Source organism: Leptonychotes weddellii, chromosome 1 (assembly GCF_054177405.1).
Source record: "Leptonychotes weddellii isolate Sample4059 chromosome 1, ASM5417740v2, whole genome shotgun sequence".
Classification (NCBI taxonomy): domain Eukaryota; kingdom Metazoa; phylum Chordata; class Mammalia; order Carnivora; family Phocidae; genus Leptonychotes; species Leptonychotes weddellii.
The window spans coordinates 74,385,764-74,411,376 of record NC_138369.1 but is presented as its reverse complement, the minus strand read 5'-3'; the positions used below and the strand labels follow the sequence as shown (position 1 = coordinate 74,411,376).

At 34.4% G+C, this 25,613-nt stretch overlaps 1 protein-coding gene across 7 annotated transcripts in view; it reads right to left on the bottom strand.

Annotated features, from left to right (window-relative positions):
• The window catches only part of ANKRD28 (ankyrin repeat domain 28), a 201,873-nt gene that overhangs the window by 102,650 nt on the left and 73,610 nt on the right, over nt 1-25,613 (bottom strand). For 3 of the 7 annotated variants that reach the window (XM_081801834.1, XM_031040651.2, XM_081801829.1), the window contains one exon: nt 17,626-17,709. In XM_081801834.1, coding sequence (XP_081657960.1) covers nt 17,626-17,639 — 14 coding nt within the window. In that variant the 5' untranslated portion in view covers nt 17,640-17,709. The other 4 variants (XM_081801814.1, XM_081801825.1, XM_081801851.1 and 1 more) reach the window with 3 other exon arrangements.

Below are 25,613 nucleotides of genomic sequence, written 5' to 3'. Positions count from 1 at the left end.
GGGCTCCCTGCTCCGCGGGGAGCCTGCTTCTCCCTCTGCCTCTGTCTCTCTCTCTCTGTCTCTCATGAATAAATAAATAAAATCTTTAAATAAAAAAAAAAAAAACCCAGGTGGCTCATCGCTACCATATTAAAAAAAAAGAAACAAAACAGAGGAACCTAGGGGAAGAAAGGAAAAATAAAACAAGATGAAACCAGAGAGGGAGACAAACCATAAGAGACTCTTAATCATAGGAAACAAACTGAAGGTTGCTGGAGGGTAGGAGGGGGTGAAAGGATGGGGTAACTGGGTGATAGACATTAAGGAGGGCACATGATGTAATGAGCACTGGGTATACGACTGATGAATCATAGACCTGTACCTCTGAAACCAGTAATACATTATATTTTAATAAAAAATAAATAAGATGAAATGAAAAAGAAAAACTTGAAGTGGTAAAATATTAACTCTATGTAGACTGTGAAAATATATATATATTGTAATCCCTAGATCAACTATTAAAGAAAATAATAAACAGAGATATGGTCAAAATGCCAATGAAGAACATAAAAATAGTTCTAAATAAATCCAAATAATCCAAAAGAAGGAAGGAAAGAGGGAAGAAGAACAAAACTTGGAAGGCACAAATAAAAACAGCAGACCTAAATCCAGCCAAAACAATAAATAAAATAAAAATGTAAAGATCTAAACACACCAATTAAAAGATTCAGATTGTCATTTTGGATGTAAAAAGAATACCTAATTATACACTACCTATAAGAAATCATTTTAAATGTAATGATACAGATATGCTTAATGTTAACAAGATGTTAAAAGATATACCATATAAACAGTAATGTAAAAACAGCTAACATGGCTACATCAATAATATCACTTAGAATGCAGAATTAAAAAAAAATTACCAGAGACAAAGAAGGACATTACATAATGGTAAAAGGGTCAATTTACCTAAAAGACATCACAATCTTCACATAATATACAACTAATAACAGAGCTTCGAAGCATATGCAAGCAAAAATGGTAAAAATGCTGGGAGAGATAGGTAATCCACAATTATAGGAAACCTCACATGTCTCTCCCAATAACCAACACAACCAAGTAAATACATAAAATCAGCAAAGATATAGATGACCTGAACAACACTACCAACTAAGTCTAATTGATATTTATAGAACACTCTACTTAACAACAAAATAATATACTTTATTTTCAACTGCACTTGAAATACTCAGCAAGACAGACCAAATTCTAAGCCCAAAACCACACCTGAACATATTAAAATAAATTGAAAACATACAAGTATGTACTCTGGCCATAAAAGAATTAAACTAGAAATCAGTAACAGAAAGATGCTTGGAAACTCCCTAAGTATTTGGAAATCAAAGTTGATACTCTAATAGTAGAGAAAAAAAGAAAACTAATTCTAAATAACCCATGAAAAGAGGAAATCTCACAGGACACCAGAAAATATTCTGAATCTGATTGAATGAAAATTAAAATATTGTACATCAAAATTTTAAGGATGAAGTTATAAACAGTATTTAGAGGGTAATTTATTTATTAAATGTTTCTATCACAAAAGAAGTTCTTAAATTAATAATTTAAGCTTTCATTTAAGAAACTAGAAAAAGAATAAAATAACCATAGAGCAAGTAGGAAGATAGAAAGAATAAAGGACAGAAATCAACAAAGGTGAAAACAGAAAAACTACAGAAAATAATGAATCCCAAAGCTAGTTCTTTGAAAAGATCAATAAAATTGATAATCCTCTTACCAGAATAACAAAAGAAAAAAGAAAGAACCAGTATCAGGAATGAAAGAGGGGATTATGGGTAAAAACCTCAAAGACGTTAAAAAGATTAAGGGAATATTATGAACAACGTTAGGCATATAAATTCTACAATTTGGATGACAAGATCAGTCCTTCAAAGACACAAATGTTACTCAAAGAAAAAAAAAAAGTGACCTAAGTAGTCCTACAGCTATTAAAGAAATTAAACTTGTAGGTAAAAACATTCCAAGAAAGAAAATTCCAAACCCAGATAGTTTCAATGGTCAATTCTATCAAACATTTAAAAAATAATACCAATCTGCACATCTAGAAAGCAGAAGATGGAATACATCCCACTTTATGAGGCCAACATGTTATAATTCTAATACCAAAAACAGGCATAGACATTACAAGAAAACTATAGACAGTATCATTCAACATAGATATAAATACCCTTAACTAAATATTAGCAAATTGAATCCAATAATACATGAAAAGAATTATGTATCACAACCAAGTAGGGTTTATTCTGAGATCATAACTCTAGAATCAACCAATGCATATGGACTAAATAAAAAACCACATAATCAGAACATTGAACAAAACAACACCGTTTCATGATTGGAAAACAAAAACCAAAAAACCTCTCACAGCAGACTAGGAATAGAAGGTAACTCCTTTAACCCGATTAAGGGTATTTATAAAAGTTATAGACAATATCCTACTTAATGGTGAGGATTTCTAAGATCAGAAATAAAGCAAGGTTATGTCTACTCTTGTCATTCCTATTCATTCTCAGACTGGTAGTCCTAGTCAGTAAAAAGAAAAAGAAACAAAAGGCATTATAGATTGGGAAAGAAAACAAAACTGTCTCTACTCTTAGATGGCATTATTGTTTACCGAGAAAATCTATTTAAAAAATCCAAGAATGAGTTTAGAAAGGTTGCTGAATGCAAGGTCAATATACAAAAAGCAACTGTATTTCCACATACTAGCAATTAATCAGAAATACAATTTTTAAAGACTGTGTATTTATAATACAAAAGAAAAGAAGAGAGAAAGTGAAAACAAAAACAACAACAGAAAAATGCTTTGGTATAAACCTAAAAGAAATGCAGGATTTGTATGCTGAAAACTACAAGACACTCATGAAGGACTTAAAGAAAACCTACATAAATAGGAATAACATGTTCATGAATTGGAAGACTCATTATTGCTAAAATGTCAATTTGATCTGTAGATCCAATGTAATCTGAATTAAAATCCCAGCAGGATTCCTTGTATATATGAACGATCTAAAATTTACATGGAAAGGCAGAGATACTAGAATAGCCAGAGCAATTCTGAGTGAATAGAACTTAGTTGGGGATCTCCCACAGTGTGATTTCAAGAATTACTATAAAGCTGCAGTAATCAAGGTAGTGCGATATAAGAAAAAAAGACGTATCTAGAATAAAGAATCCAGAAATAAACCCATGCAAATCTGATCAACTGATTTTTAACAAAAGTACAAAGGCAATTAAATGGAGATATAACCTTTCCAACAAATGGTCCCAGAAATCCACATGCCAAAAAATGAACGCCAATCTATACTTAACACTGAATACAAAAATTAATTCAAAAAGGATCACAGATCTAAATGACAAATCTAAGATTTTTAAATGTCTAGAAGAAAAGATAGGAGAAAATGTGTATGTTGGGCAAAGAGTTCTTGCATAGGACACTAAAAGCACAATCCACCAAGTTGATAAATTAAACTTCATAAAATGAAAAACTTTTGCTCTGAGGAAAATATGTTAAAAAGATAAAGGACAAGGCATACACTGGAAGAAAACATTTGCAAATCATATATCTGACAGAGAACTTGCATTCATAATATACAAAGAACTCTCAAAACTCAAAAAATAAGATAACAGCTCAACAAAATATGAGTAATTACATTGTGTTGGGAAAACTTAGTACGCATTTGGTAAAGGAAAACAACAAAAACCAAAAAACACTACCTCCCATTATATGCCTAATTTTTTTTATTATTACGTTATGTTAATCACCATACATAACATCATTAGTTTTTGATGTAGTGTTCCATGATTCATTGTTTGCGTATAACACCCAGTGCGCTCCATGCAGTACGTGCCCTCTTTAATACCCATCACCAGGCTAACCCATCCCCCCACGCCCCTCCCCTCTAGAACCCTCAGTTTGTTTCCCAGAGTCCACAGTCTCTCATGGTTCGTCTCCCCCTCTGATTTCCCCCCCTTCATTCTTCTCTTCCTGCTAGCTCCTTCTTTTTTTTTTTTTTTAACATATAATGTATTATTTGTTTCAGAGGTACAGGTCTGTGATTCAACAGTCACACAATTCATATTTAATTGCAATTATATAAAGCTAAATGTAAAGAGCAAAATGATAAAGCTCTCAGAAACAAATACAGGATATTATCTTTATCACTCAGGTTAGAGAAAGACTTCTTAAGATATCAAAAGCTCAAAAGCTTTAACCATGAAGGAAAATACTGAAAAAACTTGACTAAACATTAAGACCTCATGTTCAATGACACAAGAAAGAGTGAAAAGTCAAGCTGGAATGGGAGAAGACACCTGCAACATACACAGCTCACAAAAGGTTCATATCTAGGATACATACTGTAAATTAGTAAGAGAGAAAATTCAAAAGAAAAATGAGCAAGAGATTTAATAGGCACTTTACATAAAAGAGGCTATGTGAATGTCTAATAAACATATAAAAAGGTACTTGACACTGTCATAAAAAACTCAAACTGTACAAATAATGAGATACTACTATATAAAAAATAGAATGTCTAAATAAAGAAGTCTGACAAAACCCAAAAACCAAGTATGTGTCCGAAAATGTGGAGCAACAAGAAATCTCATACAGTTCTCATGGGAGTATAAATTAATAATACGGTATTCTCTATTCAGCTGAACATATGCATAGCCTACATGCCAGAAATTCTATGCCTAGGTATATACCTTAGAGAAATGCTCATGTGCAACAGAGGCATGTTTATGAATAGCTGCATTGTTCATAATAGGCAAAAACTGGAAATAACCCAACTATCCATCAATAGCGGAATATGGATAAACTGTGGTGCATACATTTGGTGGAATATTACGAATAATCTTAGATACACATAACACTGGTAAATTTTTGAAATAATATAGTGTCGTGCAAAAGAACCCAGACCCAAAAGAATACATGTTGTAAGATTATTTAATTCAAAACATGCAAAATTAAATTGTACTGGTTAGAGAGGAATAATTAAGTGGCAAAATTATTGAAGAAAACCGAGAGAGAGAGAGACAGTTATAGAAGTCAGATTAATGGCCACATTGCAGGGTGGGAATAAACAGTTCTGATCATAAGGTGGGCACCAAGGGCAGTTTTGTGGCAATAGCAACGTTGTTTCTTGATCTGTGTAAAGGTTACATTTAAATAATTCATAATAATCTACATTTGTTTTACATATTTTGAATGTGTTACACTTCACAATTTTTAAAAAGATTAAAAGAAAGAAGGAGAAAAACACTGGACATGAGTGTTCCATCATTCTTCTAAAATATCAATTAAAATATAACTGAACTAAAAGGATAAGCATATAAAAAAAATTGGCAGAAGACACAGGCTCAGACATGGTATTTCAGCTTAAGAATAAGAACAGTAGGGCGCCTGGGTGGCTCAGTTGGTTAAGCGACTGCCTTCGGCTCAGGTCATGATCCTGGAGTCCCTGGATGGAGTCCCGCATTGGGCTTCCTGCTCGGCAGGGAGTCTGCTTCGTCCTCTGACCCTATCCCCTCTCAGGTGTTCTCTCTCTCTCATTCTCTCTCTCTCAAATAAATAAAATCTTAAAAAAAAAAAAAAAAAAGAATAAGAACAGTAGTGGGATGCCTGGGTGGCTCAGTCGGTTAAGCGTCTGCCTTCTGCTCAGGTCATGACCCCAGGGTCCTGGGATCGAGTCCCACATCGGGCTCCCTGCTCAGCGGGGACTCTGCTTCTCCCTCTCCCTCTGCCTGCCGCTCCCCCCTGCTTGTGCTCTTTGACAAATAAATAAAATCTTAAAAAAAAAAAAAAAGAATAAGAACAGTAGCTTCCTTTGTTGGTTTGGCAAGTTTTGTTCTCCTAAACCAGGCACCCAATAAATAATATTCAAACCCTTAATTGTCTATAAAAACTACCACAGAAAACAATGGTACATTAGTTTAAAATATTTATGTAATTGGGCTCCTGGGTGGCTCAGTCGGTAGTCTGCCTTTGGCTCAGGTCATGATCCCAGGGTCCTGGGATCAATTCCCTGTACTGGGCTCCCTGCTCAGTAGGGAGTCTGCTTCTCCCTCTCCCTCTGCTATGCTCTGTCTCTGTCTCTCTCTCTGTCAAATAAACAAATAAAATCTTTAAAATAAGATAAAATATTTATGTAATTTCCATGTTTTCTTCAACAATTCTAAGACTGGAAAAAATATCTCAAGGTTTTGTCACTGTAATTTTATGGAAAATATTCATTTACTAATTAATCTATTAATTAAATCACTCACATTTATACTAGATAATTTATAATTATGTAATTCAAATAAAATGTATTTTCTTGGGCACCTGGGTGGCTCAGTTGTTAGGCACCTGCCTTCGGCTCGGGTCATGATCTCAGGGTCCTGGGATCGAGTGCCACGTCGGGCTCCCTGCTCGATGGGGAGTCTGCTTCTCCTTCTATAGCTCCCCCCCATTCTCTCTCAGATAAATAAATAAAATCTTTAAAATATATATATATATTTTCTTTGTGAATACATGATTTGGGGTGGGATGGGACAGGAAGTTTCCTTTCCCAAATCTGACTGGCTATTACAGGTACTTTGGTTTACCCATAATTACCAATATATCAGCTATTTAGTCTTGTTTATAGTTTATATGTGCCACCATTCTGGCAGCATGAAAAGTGAACCCCACATTATCAAAAACTATACACTTGGCTTATTAGGCAGTTCTTAAAAATGAATGGCAGCTCCCAGCATGCCCTCTTCACCTGTGAAGTTTCCATTTTTTCCTGTGTTGCTTTGTGGTATGTGTTCAGCAATCCTGCAAACTTTACTTTTATTTACTGATAATGATTTAGATGTTAATATAAAAATAGTAAAGCTGCTTTCTAGTTTGTCAGGGAAACTCATTTATTAAATGCCTTCCCTAAAACCAACTTCTATTCCTGAGCATTGTAGGAAAGATGGGATTTAGTCCCCTTGGCAAAGAATTGGATAGAATTGCTCCATCTCCCTCCCCACTGTCCCTTTAAAGTCAATGCTTTGACAGATCATCAACAGAATACTGCAAATGATAAAGTTATTTCATAAGAGAAGAGTACCTTTGCCCACATGCATTTCAAGCGCATGTGTTTTTTTTTTTCTTTTTTTCTTTTTAGGAACTCACCCTTCCTATATCAAAGTGATTTGAATTGTCTAAGCAAGTACTGAAGGGGATGCAAGGCAAAATGACATGGGCTTAAAACTTAATTTGTACTTGGGCAACTGATAGCTAACTGCTGCCACCCACCAAAACCCAAATACATCCCACACACAAATAAAAACAAGAATACCCACACACAACATAGCCAAACACCTTTACATTATACACTTGTTAAAGTCAGGGACTATGTCTTATTTTTATTCATTCACTTCTAACATTTTTTAAATGGCTACTATTTACCATAGACTGGGCATAAATACAGGGAATAATTCAAACCAGGTCCCTAGGTTAAAGGTATTAAACAAGACACATGTTAATTTATATGAGTACTACAAACATCTAGAGAGCTGTGGACATCTATTAGGCTGCCATAATCTACCTGGAAGACCAAGAAAGGTGTTCCAGAAAAGGGATATTAGTCTTATATTGGTTCTCTATTGCTGCATAACAAATTACCACAAACTTAGCAGCTCACGATAGCGGTCATTTATTAATTCACAGTTCTGCAGGGCAGAAGTCCAGGCACAGTGTGGCTGGGTCTTCCGCTCAGGATCTCTCCTAAAGCTGAAATCAAAGTGTCAGTGAGCAGTGTTCTCAACAGAAGACCTAAGGAAGAATCTACCTCTAGGTTCATTTATTTACAGTATAGAAGATTATATAAGAAATGTACACCTGGCGGAGGGAGGAGATTCCTATGGGCCATCTTAGGAATTCTGCCTACCATTAAGGGCAACCTAAAGAATGAACAGAAACTGAAGATGAGGCAAAGGGAGTTGGAGACAATGAGAGCACAACTGATATCCTGAGTCATGAAAGAGCATGGAAGAGTAGGGGGGTAAAGTATGTATGACTTGGACTTGTCTTCCCAGTCCCCAGCAGAGTAACCGGGACTAATTTGCCAAGGGAATGAACCAACATACCAAGTTATACCAAATTAAGCTAGGAAGTATTTAATAAGGGCTTATATACTTACAGCTATAAGGGAAAAGCTAAGAATTTCTTGTAGTACTAAACCACGAGGCAGAACTGAGGAGTGACAAATCAGGGGAGACAACATGGACAGAAAACTAACTGGACGTTAAGAAAACTGGACTCTTATCCTATATCTCTTCTAAATATAAGTGACCAAATCAAATAAACTCCAAGGGCTTTAGTTTTGCCTCATCTTTAACAGAGATGATTTAGGGGCGCCTGGGTGGCTCAGTCGTTAAGCGTCTGCCTTCGGCTCAGGTCATGATCCCAGGGTCCTGGGATCGAGCCCTGCATCGGGCTCCCTGCTCAGCGGGAAGCCTGCTTCTCCCTCTCCCACTCCCTCTGCTTGTGTTCCCTCTCTCGCTGTGTCTCTCTGTCAAATAAATAAAATCTTTAAAACAAAAAAAACAGAGATGATTTAACTACTTGATTTCTAAGATCCCTTTCTAGTACTAACTATCCTACAAAATGGAAGGCATGGTTCTTGCCCTGAGGCAAATTTTATTTAGCAAGTTTAGAATCTAGTATTAATTCATGTTGTAATCTAGACATTGCTTTATCAGCAATAATATTAAAAAGACAAATCCACAAAGAATCCTATTATAAACATGGAATTTACTCTCTTTTACAAATTTAGCAGTAATCAGACACTCCTATGCTAAGGTTTACTTGCCAAAGCTACTTATCTTGTATTATTTTTTTAAAGTAGGCTTCATGCCCAACATGGGGCTTGAACTCAGGACTCTGAGATCAAGAGATGCATGCTCTACAGACTGAGCCAGCCAGGCACCCCCAAAATTACGTATCAATACCAAGTCCTATTAGAATAAGAGGAGGTAAGGTAATCTATGCCCATCTATGATGGGCAATTTAATTAACAAATATAATACTATTGTTTAGAAAACTAATGTACAGAATTTCGATTTCAAAAATACTGCTGGACTAAATGAGAAAACCGCACTTCACAAAATATGTAAGGTGTAAATCTGAAAACATCCAATGGAATGTCAGTCAGTTGTTTCAATCAATAAAATTATTTTTAACGGCTTTTACAGAGCTACATATATTTTAATAGGCATATTTGCCTGAGTTAAGGAGACATAGCTGAGAGTCTGGGGAGAATACAGGGGCTAGAATTCTCAGGACAGAGTAACAGAGAGAGGCTGGTACAGCTAGAAAATCCCAAAGATCTGCAGATTATCCCCTTGTGTACTCAGCTAAGTACAAAACAGCACATGTGTATAAAAACACGTCTGGGGAAAAGAAGCATCCAAAGTAATTAAAGCAATCAACCTTTTTCTCCTTATCACCTTGACCTAGGGGGTTTTTTGAGGCTTTTTTTTTTTCTTCCCTAACTGCCCCCATGAAATTTTTATACTACTGTGTACCTAATCTCTGCAGTTTGGCCCTTTGGAGGGTTGTTAATCATTGTAATAAGGTGATCGATCTTTCTCTCACACATATACACATACATACTCACGGCAAAAAAATAAATTTTGCCAAGTCGGAGGTGATATCACCCCCAGTGAGAATATATGGATTTTGAAGAAACAGTGCTTGGGTTTCATACAGGAAAGTATCCTGTTTACACAAGCTAAGGTGAAAAACTCGTATTTCCTGGAGCACTGGACAGAGTACTCAAGAAAAACTTACCTCAGTACAGAATACTTAGCATTTTTTTTAAAAATTAAGTATCATTTATAGTGGAAACAAAATTTATAAGATATAAATTTCACAAAATATATAAAAGGCCATCCACAGTGAAATTACAAAATTTGCTGAGAGAAATTAAAAATGACCTAAATAGAAGGAGAGCTATAACCTGTTCATGGGTCAGAAGACTCAATATTGTTAAGATGTTAACTTTTGCCAAGCTGACCTACAGATCAACATAATCCAATTTTGCCCCTAGAATTGACAAGCTGATTCTAAAAGTTATATAAAACACAAAGGACCCACCCAAAACAATTTTGAAAAAGGAAAAAGTTGGTGATCAAGACTTATTATAAAGCTATAGCATCACAACAGTATGGTACTGGCATTAACAACAGACTTTTAATAAAGATATAAAGACAATTCAATAGAAAAAATCGTCTTTTCAACAAATATTTTAATAACTGAATATACCCACATATTAAAAAAGTGAACTTTGGTATATATCGTGCATAATATACAAATATTTTTTTAAAGATTTATTTATTTGAGAGAGATAGCACACACAGAGAGAGGGAAAAGCAGACTCCCTGCTGAGCAGGGAGATCAACGTGGGGCTTGATCCCAGGACCCTGGGATCATGACTTGAGCCAAAGGCAGACACTTAACCCAGGCACTCCTGAATAATATACAAATATTAACTCAAAACAGATTATAGATCTAAATGTGAAATTCAAAACTATAAAACCTTTGGAAGATACAAGAAAACCTATGTGACACTGAGATAGCTATCTTTTTATTTTATTTTTATTTTTTTTTTAAAGATTTTATTTATTTGACAGAGAGAGACACAGCAAGAGAGGGAACACAAACAGGGGGAGTGGGAGAGGGAGAAGCAGGCTTCCCGTGGAGCAGGGAGCCCGATGCGGGGCTCGATCCCAGGACCATGGGATCATGACCTGAGCCGAAGGCAGACACTTAACGACTGAGCCACCCAGGTGCCCCGATAGCTATCTTTTTAGATACAACACCAAAACCAAGACCCATAAAAGAATGAATTGATAAACTGGACATCACAAAATTTAAAACGTCTCTTCATATAAACTCTTAGGAGAATGAAAACACAGCCACAGAGTATTTGTATCCAGAACATATAGAGAACTCTCAAAACTCAAGAGCAAGAAAACGATCCAATTAAGAAAAAAAAACTAGCAAAAACATCTGAAAAGACATTTCACCAACGAGAATATACAGATTGTCAAGAGCTACATGAAAAGAGGTTCAATATCATTAGTCATCACAGCAATGCAAATTAAAACTACAATGAGATACACTGTGGGATGGATACAGTGTATCCAATCTATTAGAATTTTTAACATTAGAAAAGACTGATCATACCAAATATTGGTGAGAATGTGGAAAAACAGATTTTCATATCTTGGTGGGAATGTATAATGATACAGCCAATTTGGAAACAGTTGGCAATTTCTTAAAAAGTTAAACATATACCTACCATATGGTCTGACCTTATACTAGACATTTACCCAAGAGAGAGCAAAGTCTATGTTCATATAAAGCCTTATACAGAAAGGTTCACAGTAGCTTTATTTGTAATAGATGAAAAAGGGAAACAACGCAAATGTCTACCAACAGTTCAGTGGATAAACATAATTGTGTTTATAGATACAACGGAATACTACTGTTAATACATGCCACAGCATGGATGAAATTCAAAATAATTATGCTGAGTGAAAAAAAAGCTAAACAAAATGACATATTATATCATTTCATTTATACAAACCTCTAGAAAATACAAATTAACCTATAGTGACACAAAACAGATCAGAGGTTAGGGGCAAATGGAATCTTTTGGGAGTGATAGAAATGTTAGCTACTTTGATTAAGGTGATGGTTTTATAGGTATATGCACATGCCAAAACTTATGAAAACAGTACAATTTAAATATATGCAATTTATTGTATGTCAATTATACCTCACTAAAACAAAACAAAACAAAAGGCTGAGGTGCTAGCTGAGACCTAACAGACCAATTAGTAACTTCAGCTCCGTCTGAAATTTAGGACAGAATTTATGACATTTTGCTATACTATGTAACTATCATTATTTATTTATATGTAATAAGTATAAAAAAATCATCAGCTTTATTGCTGAGTATACGAGTAAAGATACTTCATCTCTATTAAAAGTATCATTGTTTACCCAACACCTACTTATATATACATGTCCAGGAAAATTACTTCAAAGAACTTAGACTACATTTAGTCTATTTGGAAAGACAATAATGTTTAATAATTCATAATAAATACAAACATTCTAAAATTTTTGCATGTCCACTGAAGCAGAATTTTTGTTTTCTTGGATCCCACTTTATTTCCAATTAGCAAGATTTAAAAATAATCCAAATGCTCTCTAAAAGGGGGACTGGTAAAATAAATTACATTATAAACAATGCAAAACTCTGTGGCTATCAAGAAAAATGAGGATGCTTTCATTACTAACAAGGACTATTAATATACCACATTCCCAATATATATTCCCCAAATATATTGGGGATAAAAAATAAAAGATGCAAAATGTGTATATGCTAAATAAAAAACAATACATGACTGGAACATAAAAATAAGCCACCATCAGTTTCTAGCTGCAAAAACAGCTGGTTTCATTTAGACAATACCGTCTTTGTTTCAGAACCACCCAAAAGCCATTTAGTCACAATGACATTTAGTACATACACTCATTTACAGATCTTCGGGGAAAACTGCACATTGGTGAAGAAAATTTAAAAATCTGAAACCGGAATCTAGAAGCACTGGCAAGAATAGAGGAGAGGTGTCATTTCTAGGCATGGAGAAACTATAGAGGAATTCTCTACTGAGTGTTAACTGAGTTGGTTCTTCTCTCTTCTTCACTCCCCCCTTTTTACTCTATGTCCCATGGAAGCCAGGAGGAAGTTGGGTGGGTAACACCTAAGATGGGGCTGAGAGTTATGGGTTCCAATACTAGTAACTGTGAGTAGCTACAGAAGACCATGTACATGCATACAGTGTGTACATGTGTATAGTTTTAGGACAGAGAGTACACGTGACCTCAAGTAACTGAGCAAAGAGGTTTTAAGAGCTTAGGAACATCAACAACTTGGTATACTGGAAGCCAGCAGAAGTGACATGTGACCACAAGAAAGACTGGTTGAAGATTAGAGCACTTCTTGCTAATTTCCAGAAAAGACTAGAGAACATGGTGAAGGGTGGGGATGTGTGGAATTCAGGCAACCTGTGTAAACTTAGGGTTTACTACTTTGTGTTAACTGCCAACAATAATATTACAATAATAATGAAAACTAATGATCTGCTTGTGTGGTATGTGTATGTATGTGTACTTGCCAAGCACTTCATCTGACAAAGTAAAATCAGTATCATTTCAGTGATCCCAGAAAGTATTTTTGGAAAGCTTAAAAGATGTTAATAACTTGGAAGGCTACTTGGGCAAATCAATCCCCAAATATTTCAAATGATAAAGCTAAATTCAGAAGCGAATAAAATATACAAGACAGCATTTCCAAAAATATTAAGTTATATGATAGATATAGGCAAGGTCTACTTATTGACTAGCTCTTAAATCAACTCTTTTGTGTTTAAAAAGGGTCACTCATAATCTAAGCCTTCCTCTGGCTAGATTATAATTACCCCTAGTTTGATATTACTTTGAATGATGTTTTTATCTAGCCAAAAAATCAGGCACCAGGGAGGCTTATGTATTCATTCATTTGCAATCCTGACATTTAATAGCACTTGGTATCATGAAAATTAGGATCACACTTGCATTACAGTTTAAAAGGTAGGAATCCATAGAACATGGCCATAGCTTTTAGGGGGAAAAATCCATTTTTGAACCATTATTGCTTTATGGCACTATTTGACAAAAGAAAATGTATTTCTCTTTCTCCAATTTACTTTATTTCCCCAGTTACTATCAAGTCTGACATGGGTTCAAATTCCTGTTCTTCTATACTTACTGATCCTGGAGATGTTCAACCTTTCTGAGTTTTAGTTTTGTTAACTATTGGTGGAATGGAAATGTTAACCTACCAACTTTACAAGATTGCTGTATGAATTGAATCATGTAACATAAGAAGGCTTAGTCATATCACTGTCTCTGAAATAAAATTCCATAACACCAATTTTTATCACTCTGGATAGAAGAAAACTTCTATGTGTAGAAAATAATTTTCTTACAAAGTCAGACCTTTCCTCTGACATGTGTTATTAATATTTCAGACTAAATCATTTGGGCTCCACAACATGGCATTAAGTTCTAGTAAATCCTAGGGAAAGTAAGTAATAATTATTATTATTTTGGCTACATTCATTCATTTACTTATGAAGATTTTTATTTATTTGAAAGAGAGAGAGTGAGTGAGAGAGAGAGCATGAGCAAGGGGAGGGGGAGAAGCAGACGCCCTTGCTGCAACCTGATGTAGGGCTTGATCCCAGGACCCTGGGATTATGACCTGAACTGAAGGCAGTCACTTAACCGACAGAGCCACTCAGGTGCCCTTGGCTACATATATTTAGACATACAAATGAAACCTTCTGGGCAAAAGCAGGTCATTCAGGTCATTCAGAATTTTTAGATCATCTTAAATTTGAAGTTGAAAAAGCACTGAAGTCCATTATTGTAACCCCACACATTTTACAAAAGAAAAGTTAGTCCCAAAGAACTTAAATGGATTTGCTCAAGTAGTATATATAGGTAATAAGGTAATAAAATATGAGTACTTAGTTCTAATAACTTATATTCCAATTGTTCTTTACACTATATATACATACCACTCTGCCTTTATACTGTGTTTCACCTTTTTGATTAACAGTGCTTCTTCCATGTCCAAGTGACTTTTATTTTTCCAACAGTTTGCTATTTCAACTGCTTCTAGGCAATCAAAAATCTTCTATTAGGTTACCTATCCAAACAACTATTTTCCCTTTATGCCTTCCTATGAAAATGCTGATTTTCTCCATATATGGAATGGCAATATAACCAGTGATGGTAAGCCTCTATTCTTGCCCCAGGGGATAAACCAGGTAATAAACAATGATTGATCTAAGCAAGAAGTTAATCCCATTCTACCTTTGTTGGTGGATTGGTTTAGAATAAGCTAGTAAGCACATAATACAGCAGTCATATCTACTATGAGGAGAAAGCTAAAAGTCTCACAGAAAAGCTCATCCAGAGCTCTGGCATTACTGTCTTAACCAACCCCCAAATCACCTTGCTCTAGATTAAATTATATAAGCAATAAACCTGTATTTAGTTAGGCAATCAATTACTTGTGGCCCAAAGCTTCCAAATACGAAACTCCAGTATTTTCTAGTGAAATCATCTTACCTAGCTTCTACGATAGAAGACTTCCTTCTCAGACCAAACAATATAAGAGTTTTATTAAAAATCAATTAGGTGTGTTAGTAAAAAAGGTGCTATTTGGTAGTCCACAGTATTCAGAACTTTAGGACATGACTGAAGAAACTAAAATAATAAATCTAAAATAATACAATGTTTATTCAGTATAGAAACAAATCTGAATTTGTATATCCATTCTAAAAATTTATAAAAATAACTTCAAAAACCGTAAGTTTCAAAAAGATGTTATTGTCAATTAAACTTATTTTTGAAAAACACTGCCGTCACACTGACATGAAGCTTAAATATATTTTATTACCTATCAAGAGTCATTTTATATGACAAAACATTGTTTTACTAAACAAATGTATATACATCACCTCTTAAAAGAAAATATTTACTATCTTGAATTAAAAAAATGGCCACAGATTTAACAAATTGTAAAATTATGACAATACTTTCAACTACTGAGTCACATGAGAAAAGACCAAAAAGTAGCAATAAAAAAAACTTGTCAAAAACCCATTACTCACTGAAGACAACTGAAGAGTCACCCACCCTCAAGAAGGGCCAACTAGTTTGAAATACTAACTTAGCTTTTAGTTCGGCCCTAAGTTTCAGAGTAAGGGCACAAGCTAGGAGATGTTAAGAAATGATGGTTAAAAGTAAGTAAAGAAAGAACCTATAAGTAGAGGCTAAAAATTGTAAATGTTTGAGGGTCACACACTAGTGACACATACATAATAGTTCCCAAGGATATGACACTAGAATAAACTGATGCTCAAGATGATTAATTTTTTTTAATTTAAAATAATTTGATTAATATAGCAAAAACTGGTGTTGGCTATAATGAGACTTTGTAATGATGGGGACATTAATCATGGTAAATAGCATTATAGTCCAAACTTTCTCACCAAGATAAGATTTGTTAGTACTATTAAGGAAACAAACAAACAAACCCAAAAGACTAGAGTTAAGCAGAACAGAAAGCCATTTTCCTCCTTTTCATAAGTCTATACCACTGTAATTATTTTCTGTCCTAAGAAAAGTCGACCCTTCAGGACACCCCAATTAGGTAAGTAACCAGGCACTCCATTTAAAATAAATATGTACATCCTGAATTAGGTGCATGTATCCAATAAATATCAACTTAAAGGCAATTCACTTAGGAAGGTTTAAAAAAAATATAATGAGAGCATTTTGTTGGATCACTACTAATGTTAGAATGAACCATTTTAGCTAAAGATCAAATTTATTTGGATAATCCAACTTTTAAAAGATAAATACTTTTTATAGCTACTTAATGTTACCATACTAGTACTGTACGAAAGAATGAAGGAAAAGATGAGAGTTTAAGATGAACCTACAGGTTCTCATAGAATTACCAATCATTTTTGGTCATCTGTTTTGGTGTTGCTATAGCAACTTTATGATTCATGACCCCCTCAGCCCAATAATTCAGAGGACTGAATTATGTATGAAAAATGTATTGCCAATGTGTTTCCAGTATCAGTAACACACATTAATGAATCTGATCTTACTGTAGTAAATTATATATTTTTAGCCTCAATTTAGTAAATTAAAGAAACTATCGGCCACTAGAGAAACACAGAGGAAATTATCCATATACCCAATCTTTATAAAACTGTGTCTCATGTCAGTCTTGAATGTTAAATCACTATATCTTTTAGTTTCAAATATGTCTTTCTTTACTGAGACACTCAAACAGATGAGTCTGTGTATAATGCTTACAATGCTTATTTACAGAAAACAAATTTGATCTCATAATTAAATTAGATACAAACTTCATAGAAATGTCTTTTATTTAAAGTTCACAAAAAAGAACCCTCATCTAAAATGCATACAAGTATTTAATAGTGAAGTGTCATGATGTCTACAACTTACTTTCAAATGGGATTCAGCAAAAGAAAAAGAAAAACTGTATGAGTACATATATATAATACATGTAAATATAAGAGGGAAAAGCAAATGTGGCAAATTGCTATCAATGCTGGATCTACGTGGAAGATATATGGGTATTCAGAGTATTTTTTCAGCTTTTCTGTGGAAAAATTTCCAAGTAAAAAGATGGGGAAACAAAGGACCCTCACAGGCTCCTAGCTCACTTGTGCTATAGTCTTTATCCTGAATATATGTCCAGTCCCTTTCTTTTGAGGCAATTACCTCAAGACCCTTTTGCTTTCATTTACAACAACTGTTACAGAACTGTGTTATGTCTTTTTAAGGAAATCATATCTCCAGGAAAGAGTTTTTTTTTTTTTTTTTTAGGAAAGAGTTTTTATAAGTAGATTTAAAGGCCAGTATCAGTGAATTAATTGTTTTACCTGAAAGTTAACATCTTCTTTCTTAAATATTAGTGCTCGAACTTCATCAGGATCTCCATTAAATATAGCTTGCACCAGTGATGGCTAAAATACAAGAGAGCAATAAAAATATTAATCACACTGCATGGATGATTCTAAGGATATTTCCACATAACTTTTAAACCTAAAATTTTTCTCCCCTTTAGCAACAATAATCAATTTGGTTTTTGACATTAACCAAAAGTTTCAGGAAGTCTAATCATATGAAAGTACAGGATTCCTCCCTGAATAAAAAAGGCCTAATTAAAAAAAAAAAATCAGTTCAGTATGACCAAAATTAGGTAGATAGTAAACACAATCAAACTTTATTTTGTGTGGGTAGAAGTCTTTTGTTTATACATGTGTGTATATATATGATAAAAACAAAGTCTCTTCCAAATACAAGTGTGACATCTCAACATCTACTTGTGGAACATAACTTGTCAAACAAGCCATTCCTAGGCCACACTGAGGCCCATGAAGGTAGTAGGCCTTTTTGAAAAGTTCCTTTGGGGCATTAAGTAACTTGCATGGGTTAGCATTACACGTTATACAGATAGAAATCCAAGGAAGAAAATCTGGCAATTGATGAAAATCACTACTATTCAAAGACCAAAAAATACCATATACCTGAAAAACACGAAGAGGCAAACACGTGTATCTAAATATAACAATTTCTTAACAACACAGCCTCTCTGATAAGGTATCATATTATACTAGTCAAACAAGAAACCAATTGACAACAACATTAAAAGTAAGGTTAAGGATGAAGTCTGATTCTTTTTCATATAAAAGTGCTATGTGTAAATACATAAAATTCATTACAGAAAAGGCTGTGCCTAGGTATTTCTAGCCATAGCTTTCCTAAAACATACAGTTCCTCATTCTTGTTACAGCAGTTTTTAAAACCACAAAATGAAAACAGAAATGTGGTTGCCAGAACTACGATTCTCAATTTTTTTAAAACAAGTCTTTTTAAGAGAGTAAGAGATAGCAAGTAAAGTCTGAAATGGGTTATCTAAACATCTTAAAGTAGTAAAAATCAGAAATGTGTGCATTTTATACCCGAGTAATACTATATCACATTTACATACCTATATTGCTTTATTTGGGTTTTTAATGAAACTAGTGGAAACCAACTTATGTTTATTCTTAAAAGATAAAATTTACCCTACTAGTTCAGAAGACAGTAAACATAAACTCTCATATCTTACCAATACACTTCCAGAAGGTGGTGAATGTAGGGATTTATTTTCCTGTGGCAATTTAGAAATGAAGGCAGGAGATTCATCTTCTACCTCCTCCAAAACAACAATACACACTCGACTCATTCGCTCTTTTAAAATACTAAATCCCAAGCTATGTGATAAAAGTCACAGTTGGAAGAGCACAAGTAGTTTCTCCTCTTCTGTACAACACTTAGGATCATTCTCTGAACAGCGCAGCTGGTTTTTTAAAGTTAATAAGTACTATCAGAAAAACTGAAGTTTAAAATTATGACTACATAACATAACTTCCTAAAAATAACAAAATTCTATTATCTTCTGTTGGGTTACTATAATACTCAAAAGAAATTTCACATCAACATGTCAATTACTAAAACAGAGTCCAGTACAAGCTCATTTAAAAATATTTTTCCCCTACCAAAATAGTCATATTGCTCTCTGTCTCACAGAAATTTACTTGCATAAAAAGATCATTGTTTGGGGCAACAACACCACGCAATACAAAATGAAATGAGAAACAATTACTGTGACAGAGATGATTACAGCTATACCCACTCTTGCCTGCAAGGTCATATAGTTACCAGTAGCTGACTTCCTTGTAATTAAAAAAAAAAAAAATCTCACTATTTTGTTTCCACTTCTAACTTGTCTTCATTTCTTCAGCTTCTGGTTTAATACAGATATTATCCAGAAAAAAAAAATATCTAGAGCTCAGCACAAATTCTTAAAATAAAGCTCAGAGGTTGACAATTCTTTCTGTGTTTGGGAAAGAAAACAAAACAAAACAACACTCTGCATTAATAGCAAAGCTGCAGTACATTTACATGCGATGAGTCAGACCACAAGAGACAATAGGACTCTTGGTACTAGAATACAGCTTGATTAATCCAGATATCCCATGTAATAGAAGAAACACAGATAGCTTTATTCCCATCAATAGCATAAGCAAGGCAGAGCGTTCATTCTTTCTCCATCAGGCAGTTGTCTGTGGCTGCTCCAGCAAAAGGGCACAGCACCAGGCAGAAAGAGTGTTAGCAGAGGATCCTAATGGAACAGGCAGGCTGCGAAGGAATTAGAAGGCATTTGAGCTCAAATTACTGCTTCAGGCTTTTCATTTTAAAAAAAGAGAAAAAAGCCCAGTAGTTTATCATTCCAGTGTTTCCTTTGATCTCCACATGAATACAGCTTCCATTAAATAGTCTTCATTCACAGGAAAAAACAGCAGACTGTGCATCTTCTTTGAGCCAACTACTTTATTCAATCATCTGCTCTGTGCCAGTAGTTTCCTTCCACTGTAAAAACCGCTACAGTTACCCTTTTCAGTAGATTTCAGATGCTTCCCCGTTCCTCAGATGATCTTGCAAAATGCCACTAATACCTCCAATGAGTAGGTCCTTAAAAAATATCTACGGAACCTCAGGATCAGCCCCACAGAAGCATTCCAACTGAGCAACACACTGAAGAGCAAAGACTGCAGAACCGCAGGATGAAATGCCTAGTAATGCTCACATGTTACACTTACCAGAGATCTGAGCTACTGCTCGGGATGTAACTTCCTCTAGCAGGAGAAAAAAATAGTGCATTTGGACAGCCTTCACAATTAGAAGGTTCATGCCAGTTCTGTGACTAATCCAGATCAAACTGAAAAATTCTATAACTGAAAAATGAGTGCGCTTTTAACATTTTCCACTAAAAGCCACAAGGAAATCTGGTGTACTGCCTCTGCTGACTAACACTGGTTTTAGCAAGTAAACAATTCCAAACAGCTTAACTGCTTTCGTATGTTACAATATAGCAAATGTTTAACCCTATAATGACAGCTGCAATTAAGAATGTCTGCAGTGAGCCCATAAAAGAGATGGAGAAATATTTATGAGAACATAAAAACACAAATCTAAGACTTTATTCTTTTTTACCAAGATCATTTTTTAATAAACCAGATATATTTATTTTCAAAAATGCAAAAAGTTCAAACAAAGAAATTTAAGATTTACTAACAATTTCTAGGTTGTTGAATTTAATCTATCAGGTCATATATTTAAAGGGAAAAAATAAAAATGTAAAAATCCTAGCTTGAAACTTCTTTGGATCATCTGAATTTCACTGAAGAAATTAAATAATTCTACCTTCCCATCTAGAAATGGAATAAAGCCTTAAAATCTTTTAAACAGCTTCATGAAACTATTGTTTAAAGTCCTTAGCATTAATTTTCTTTCTATATGTCAAAAAAGGCACACGGTAACATAAAGAAAGCAAAGATTCTCCTTTCTGTATAAAATTAATTTCCCCAAAGCTACAAATTAAGTATCAAAGGCAACCAATTTATAGTTGGGTTTCCTCTTCTTTCTCTATTTACTAATAAACAAGTCAGATATTTCCCAACAAAAAATTACGAAGAAAATACCGTGGTTTCCCTTCAATCTTTGTTCTTTCTCCTATCAACTAGCATTTTTATTCATAAACATAATAGCTATTTTTGAACATTTATGATGCACTAAGTACTGTACATTCTAATTTAATACAATAACCTTATGTTTCCATATAATTAAGAGGAAAAAAACAGACACAAAAATTAAGTATTTTATCCAAAGGCATATAAATTAGTAAAGTTGTGCCTAATTCCAAACACACTGCTCTTTTGAATCTATTCTGCTTCCACTGAGTGTACACACTAGTACATGTACCCCCACCCTTCCACTCTCTTTCAAGATCTCTCTCAAGATCTTTGCAACCTAGACTGTAAGAGTAATCTTAAAAGACTGGTAATCTATAATGGTTGTGAAAAGTTTAGGTAACAAAGGAATATACTATTTACTGCCATAATATTCCTAAACAAGTTATTTTTAAATGGGTATTTCAGGGCTACTGTTATCACATGTGTTTAAGCCAATTTATTTACCAAAACATAAAAAAAAAAAAACCCAGCATGATATAGATAATGTAAGAATGCCAGAATTTAAGAACAAAAACCATTAAATGTCAATCTATGAAAAACCTGTAATCCTAATATAATTTTATCAAGATACTAAAATATGCTAACAATTCATAGTTGTATTTTAAAACACATAAAATATAAAATGGTTTTACACCAAATTAAAGATCTGCAAATATTTTGACATACAAAATGATGTTAACTATCTCCACATGGCTAAATCAAAAATCTCATCTTGATATGTGAAACATGTGAAAATGAAACCACTTTGGTAACAGTATCCTATATTCTATCTTCAGGGTTTTTTTTTTTTTCCCCCCACCCCAAACAAAAAGCTCTTTTTATATAGACAACTTTAACTTGTTCCAAAGTATCCAGTATATAAATTCACCTACTTAAACAGGTACATCCTGTCTCTTTTTCTATGTCAACTTCCATACTTAGGTCTTTCCTGGCCAGAGCACAAGCTCCTTGAAGGCAGGGACTATGTTTTTATATACACCGTGTGCACACAATTACTTCCCTTCCACTTTCTTCCACTTACAAACAATTTCATTGAAAAGAATCCCATTATGTCACAAGACTCTGGAAATTGCGTGGCAAAATTATAAAAGACAACAGGGACCTGAAAAAAAAAAAAAAGACAACAGGGAATTCATATGTATATATGAATATGTATATATTAAGGGGTGCCTGGGAGGTACAGTCAGTTAAGGTTCTGGCTCTTGGTTTCAGCTCAGGTCATGATCTCAGGGTCCTGAGATCAAGCCTCACCTCACGACAGCTCACACTCAGCCTGGAGTCTGCTTGAGAGTCTCTCTCCCTCTCCCTCTGCCCTTCCCACTCATGCGTTCTCTCTAAAATAAATAAAAAATTTTTAAAAAGAGTATATATATTATATATACACACACACATACTTTAATCAGAAAACACAACAGGCATTAAAGTGCAGTAAAATGAGTTTCATACCTCTAGTAGGTAAGTAACTTAACATGCAGAAGTTGACAGAATATAAAACAATGATATAGGATGACAGCTAAAATTAAGGCCTCAGGAATCAGCCTACCTGTAATTCAAATTCTGATTCCATTATTGATTAGCTGTGTCCTTGGGCAAGGCAAATTCCTTGAGTCCAAATTTCTTTACACTTATAAGAATAATCATCTCCAGATATTTTTATCTAGGAGAAATACAGTAATAGCACCGAGACTGAGAACGTAGGCTTTGTAGCCAAATTGCCTGTGTTCTAATCTAACTTCCTACTAACAAACCTAAGTATGACCTTGAGCAAGTTACTTAACCTCTCCGTGTCTCATTTCAACATCTATTAAAGGACATTAACATAATTTACTTTGAAATAAAATGAAGACAGTCTTATTATTATTGATATTTAAGGTAATAGAATGATATCCCCTGTCAGGGCAGTAGTTTCTCCCCCTATTGGCGAGGTGATTCAGACTGGTGTCTGGAAATTGAAATTCAGTTGCTTAAGTACAACTCCCCATACTCCACCCACCGCCCCCTTTTCAGGCCTCTTAAGAGACTGCTAGAAGTTTGTCATAACACTCCAGTAACCAAACTAAGCGTTACTGAGGAGAGGAAGCAGTAAATTAAGGCAACAAGTAGGACTAGGGGTTTTACTATTCTTCCACATTCACTGTATTTTACAGTCTAAGGGAAGAGAAAGGGTAAAAATTACTGGCCCATGATATCCTATACAATAAAAAACATGAAAAAAACAGAGATAAATACTTCACTATTTTTTATTATTTAAGCTAACAGCACCATATGGCACTGTTTTACACCTTCTACTAAATAAGACAGGCCCTTAATCTCAAGGAACTCTTATCTTAAAGGAAAAGGAGACAGGTCAAGAACTATTTAAGAAATTAGGAATGTACAAAGTTATTTATGATGAAAAATTATTGACAAAGATTGTGCAAACTTAAGTTCAATAATTTTTTTTTCAGTTGAACAATGGCAAAGGGATGTGGTTTTTTTTCTTGAGGCACTTACTTTTTAGGTCAAATTAGATTAAATTTTTATTTATTTATTATTTATTTATTTTTTATTTATTTTTAAAGATTTTATTTATTTATTTGACAGAGATTGACACAGCGAGAGAGGGAACACAAGCAGGGGGAGTGGGAGAGAGAGAAGCAGGCTTCCCGCAGAGCAGGGAGCCCGATGCGGGGCTCGATCCCAAGACCCTGGGATCATGACCTGAGCCGAAGGCAGACGCTTAACGACTGAGCCACCCAGGCGCCCCTAGATTAAATTTTTAATAAGCCAACAAATTTAAACTCTGACAACTTCATAATCCTTCCATTCTTCATGCTAAAATGTATTCTATCAACAGCTTATTCCTACTTTTCACAAATCATGTAACAGTAAAGCTGGTTTAAACTTTTAATGGTAAGATATTTAATGTCCTGAAAGATTTTTTTTTTTTTTTAGGTTCCTAATTTTGTTACACCAGAATTTCTTTTTCTGACACAAATGGTTTTTTCTTTCTGTATAGAGATTCAATCCAAAGCTCATCTTATCGGTGCTCCTCCAATATTGATCTGTGACTTCCATATTGATTATCATAGAAAAGGAATTTTACTCAGGGTGTATGAAGTGGCTACTCTGTACCAAGCTAGCCTCTGAGTATTAAAAAATAAAAAGCCTGTGGTGAAATATGTTAAGGAAGTAGGTTTAAACCACATTTCAGAAACATTTCTCATAGTTCAAGAATCCTGAACAATCTTCTTGAGCTAGGCTTTATCTGCCTACTTTAGAAAAAGTTCTATGAACAGATTTAAAAGAAAATGGGGCAGAAGGAGAGGAAGGGAAAAAATTTTTTTAAATAACTGTTCTTTTTTTTTAAAATTTCATTTTATTATGTTATGTTAGTCCCTATCAAAATACCATCAACTTTTCTCAAAGAAATGGAACAAATAATCCTAAATCTGTATGGAACCAGAAAAGACCCCGAATAGCCAGAGGAATGTTGAAAAAGAAAAGCAAAGCTGGCGGCATCACAATTCCGGACTTCCAGCTCTATTACAAAGCTGTCATCATCAAGACAGTATGGTACTGGCACAAAAACAGACACATAGATCAATGGAACAGAACAGAGAGCCCAGAAATGGACCCTCAACTCTATGGTCAACTAATCTTCGACAAAGCAGGAAAGAATGTCCAATGGAAAAAAGACACTCTTTTCAACAAATGGTGTTGGGAAAACTGGAGAGCCACATGTAAATAGCTGTTCTTTACGTTATTGGTCAGATTTCCCTGTTCTTAGTACAGCCACCGAAAAATGACTATTTAAAAATGATGAATTCAAAATCCTTATAACACATGCAAATTAATTCTCTGCACATAATGTATTTACAAACTAGGCTATTTTTTTAAATGTTACCCACCATACTTCCAAAAATGGCTGACAACTGGCGCGAGTCAAGCTACTCATGCTGTTTGACAAAGTCCAAGTATGGGGGACGATCCTGAAAACAGGAGATTCCAAAGCTGGCTCCTGCTATTCTCTTTCATTTTGTTTGTGGCAATCTTTATAATTGTGGGAATATTTCTGGGCTGGCTCCTGCTATTCTTTTTCATTTTATTTACGGCAATCTTTATAATTGTGGGAATATTTCTGGGGTTTCATGATAAAGTGACTACTCATCTTAAGTTACGCCTATCTAAGCAATCATAATGAAACTAATTCCACAAAGAATTAGTTTCTATAGAACAAAATAACAAGACAGTCACGCTCTGCCTAGCACCTTTCCCTTTGTGTACTGTTTTTTAGTTTTAGCGAAAGC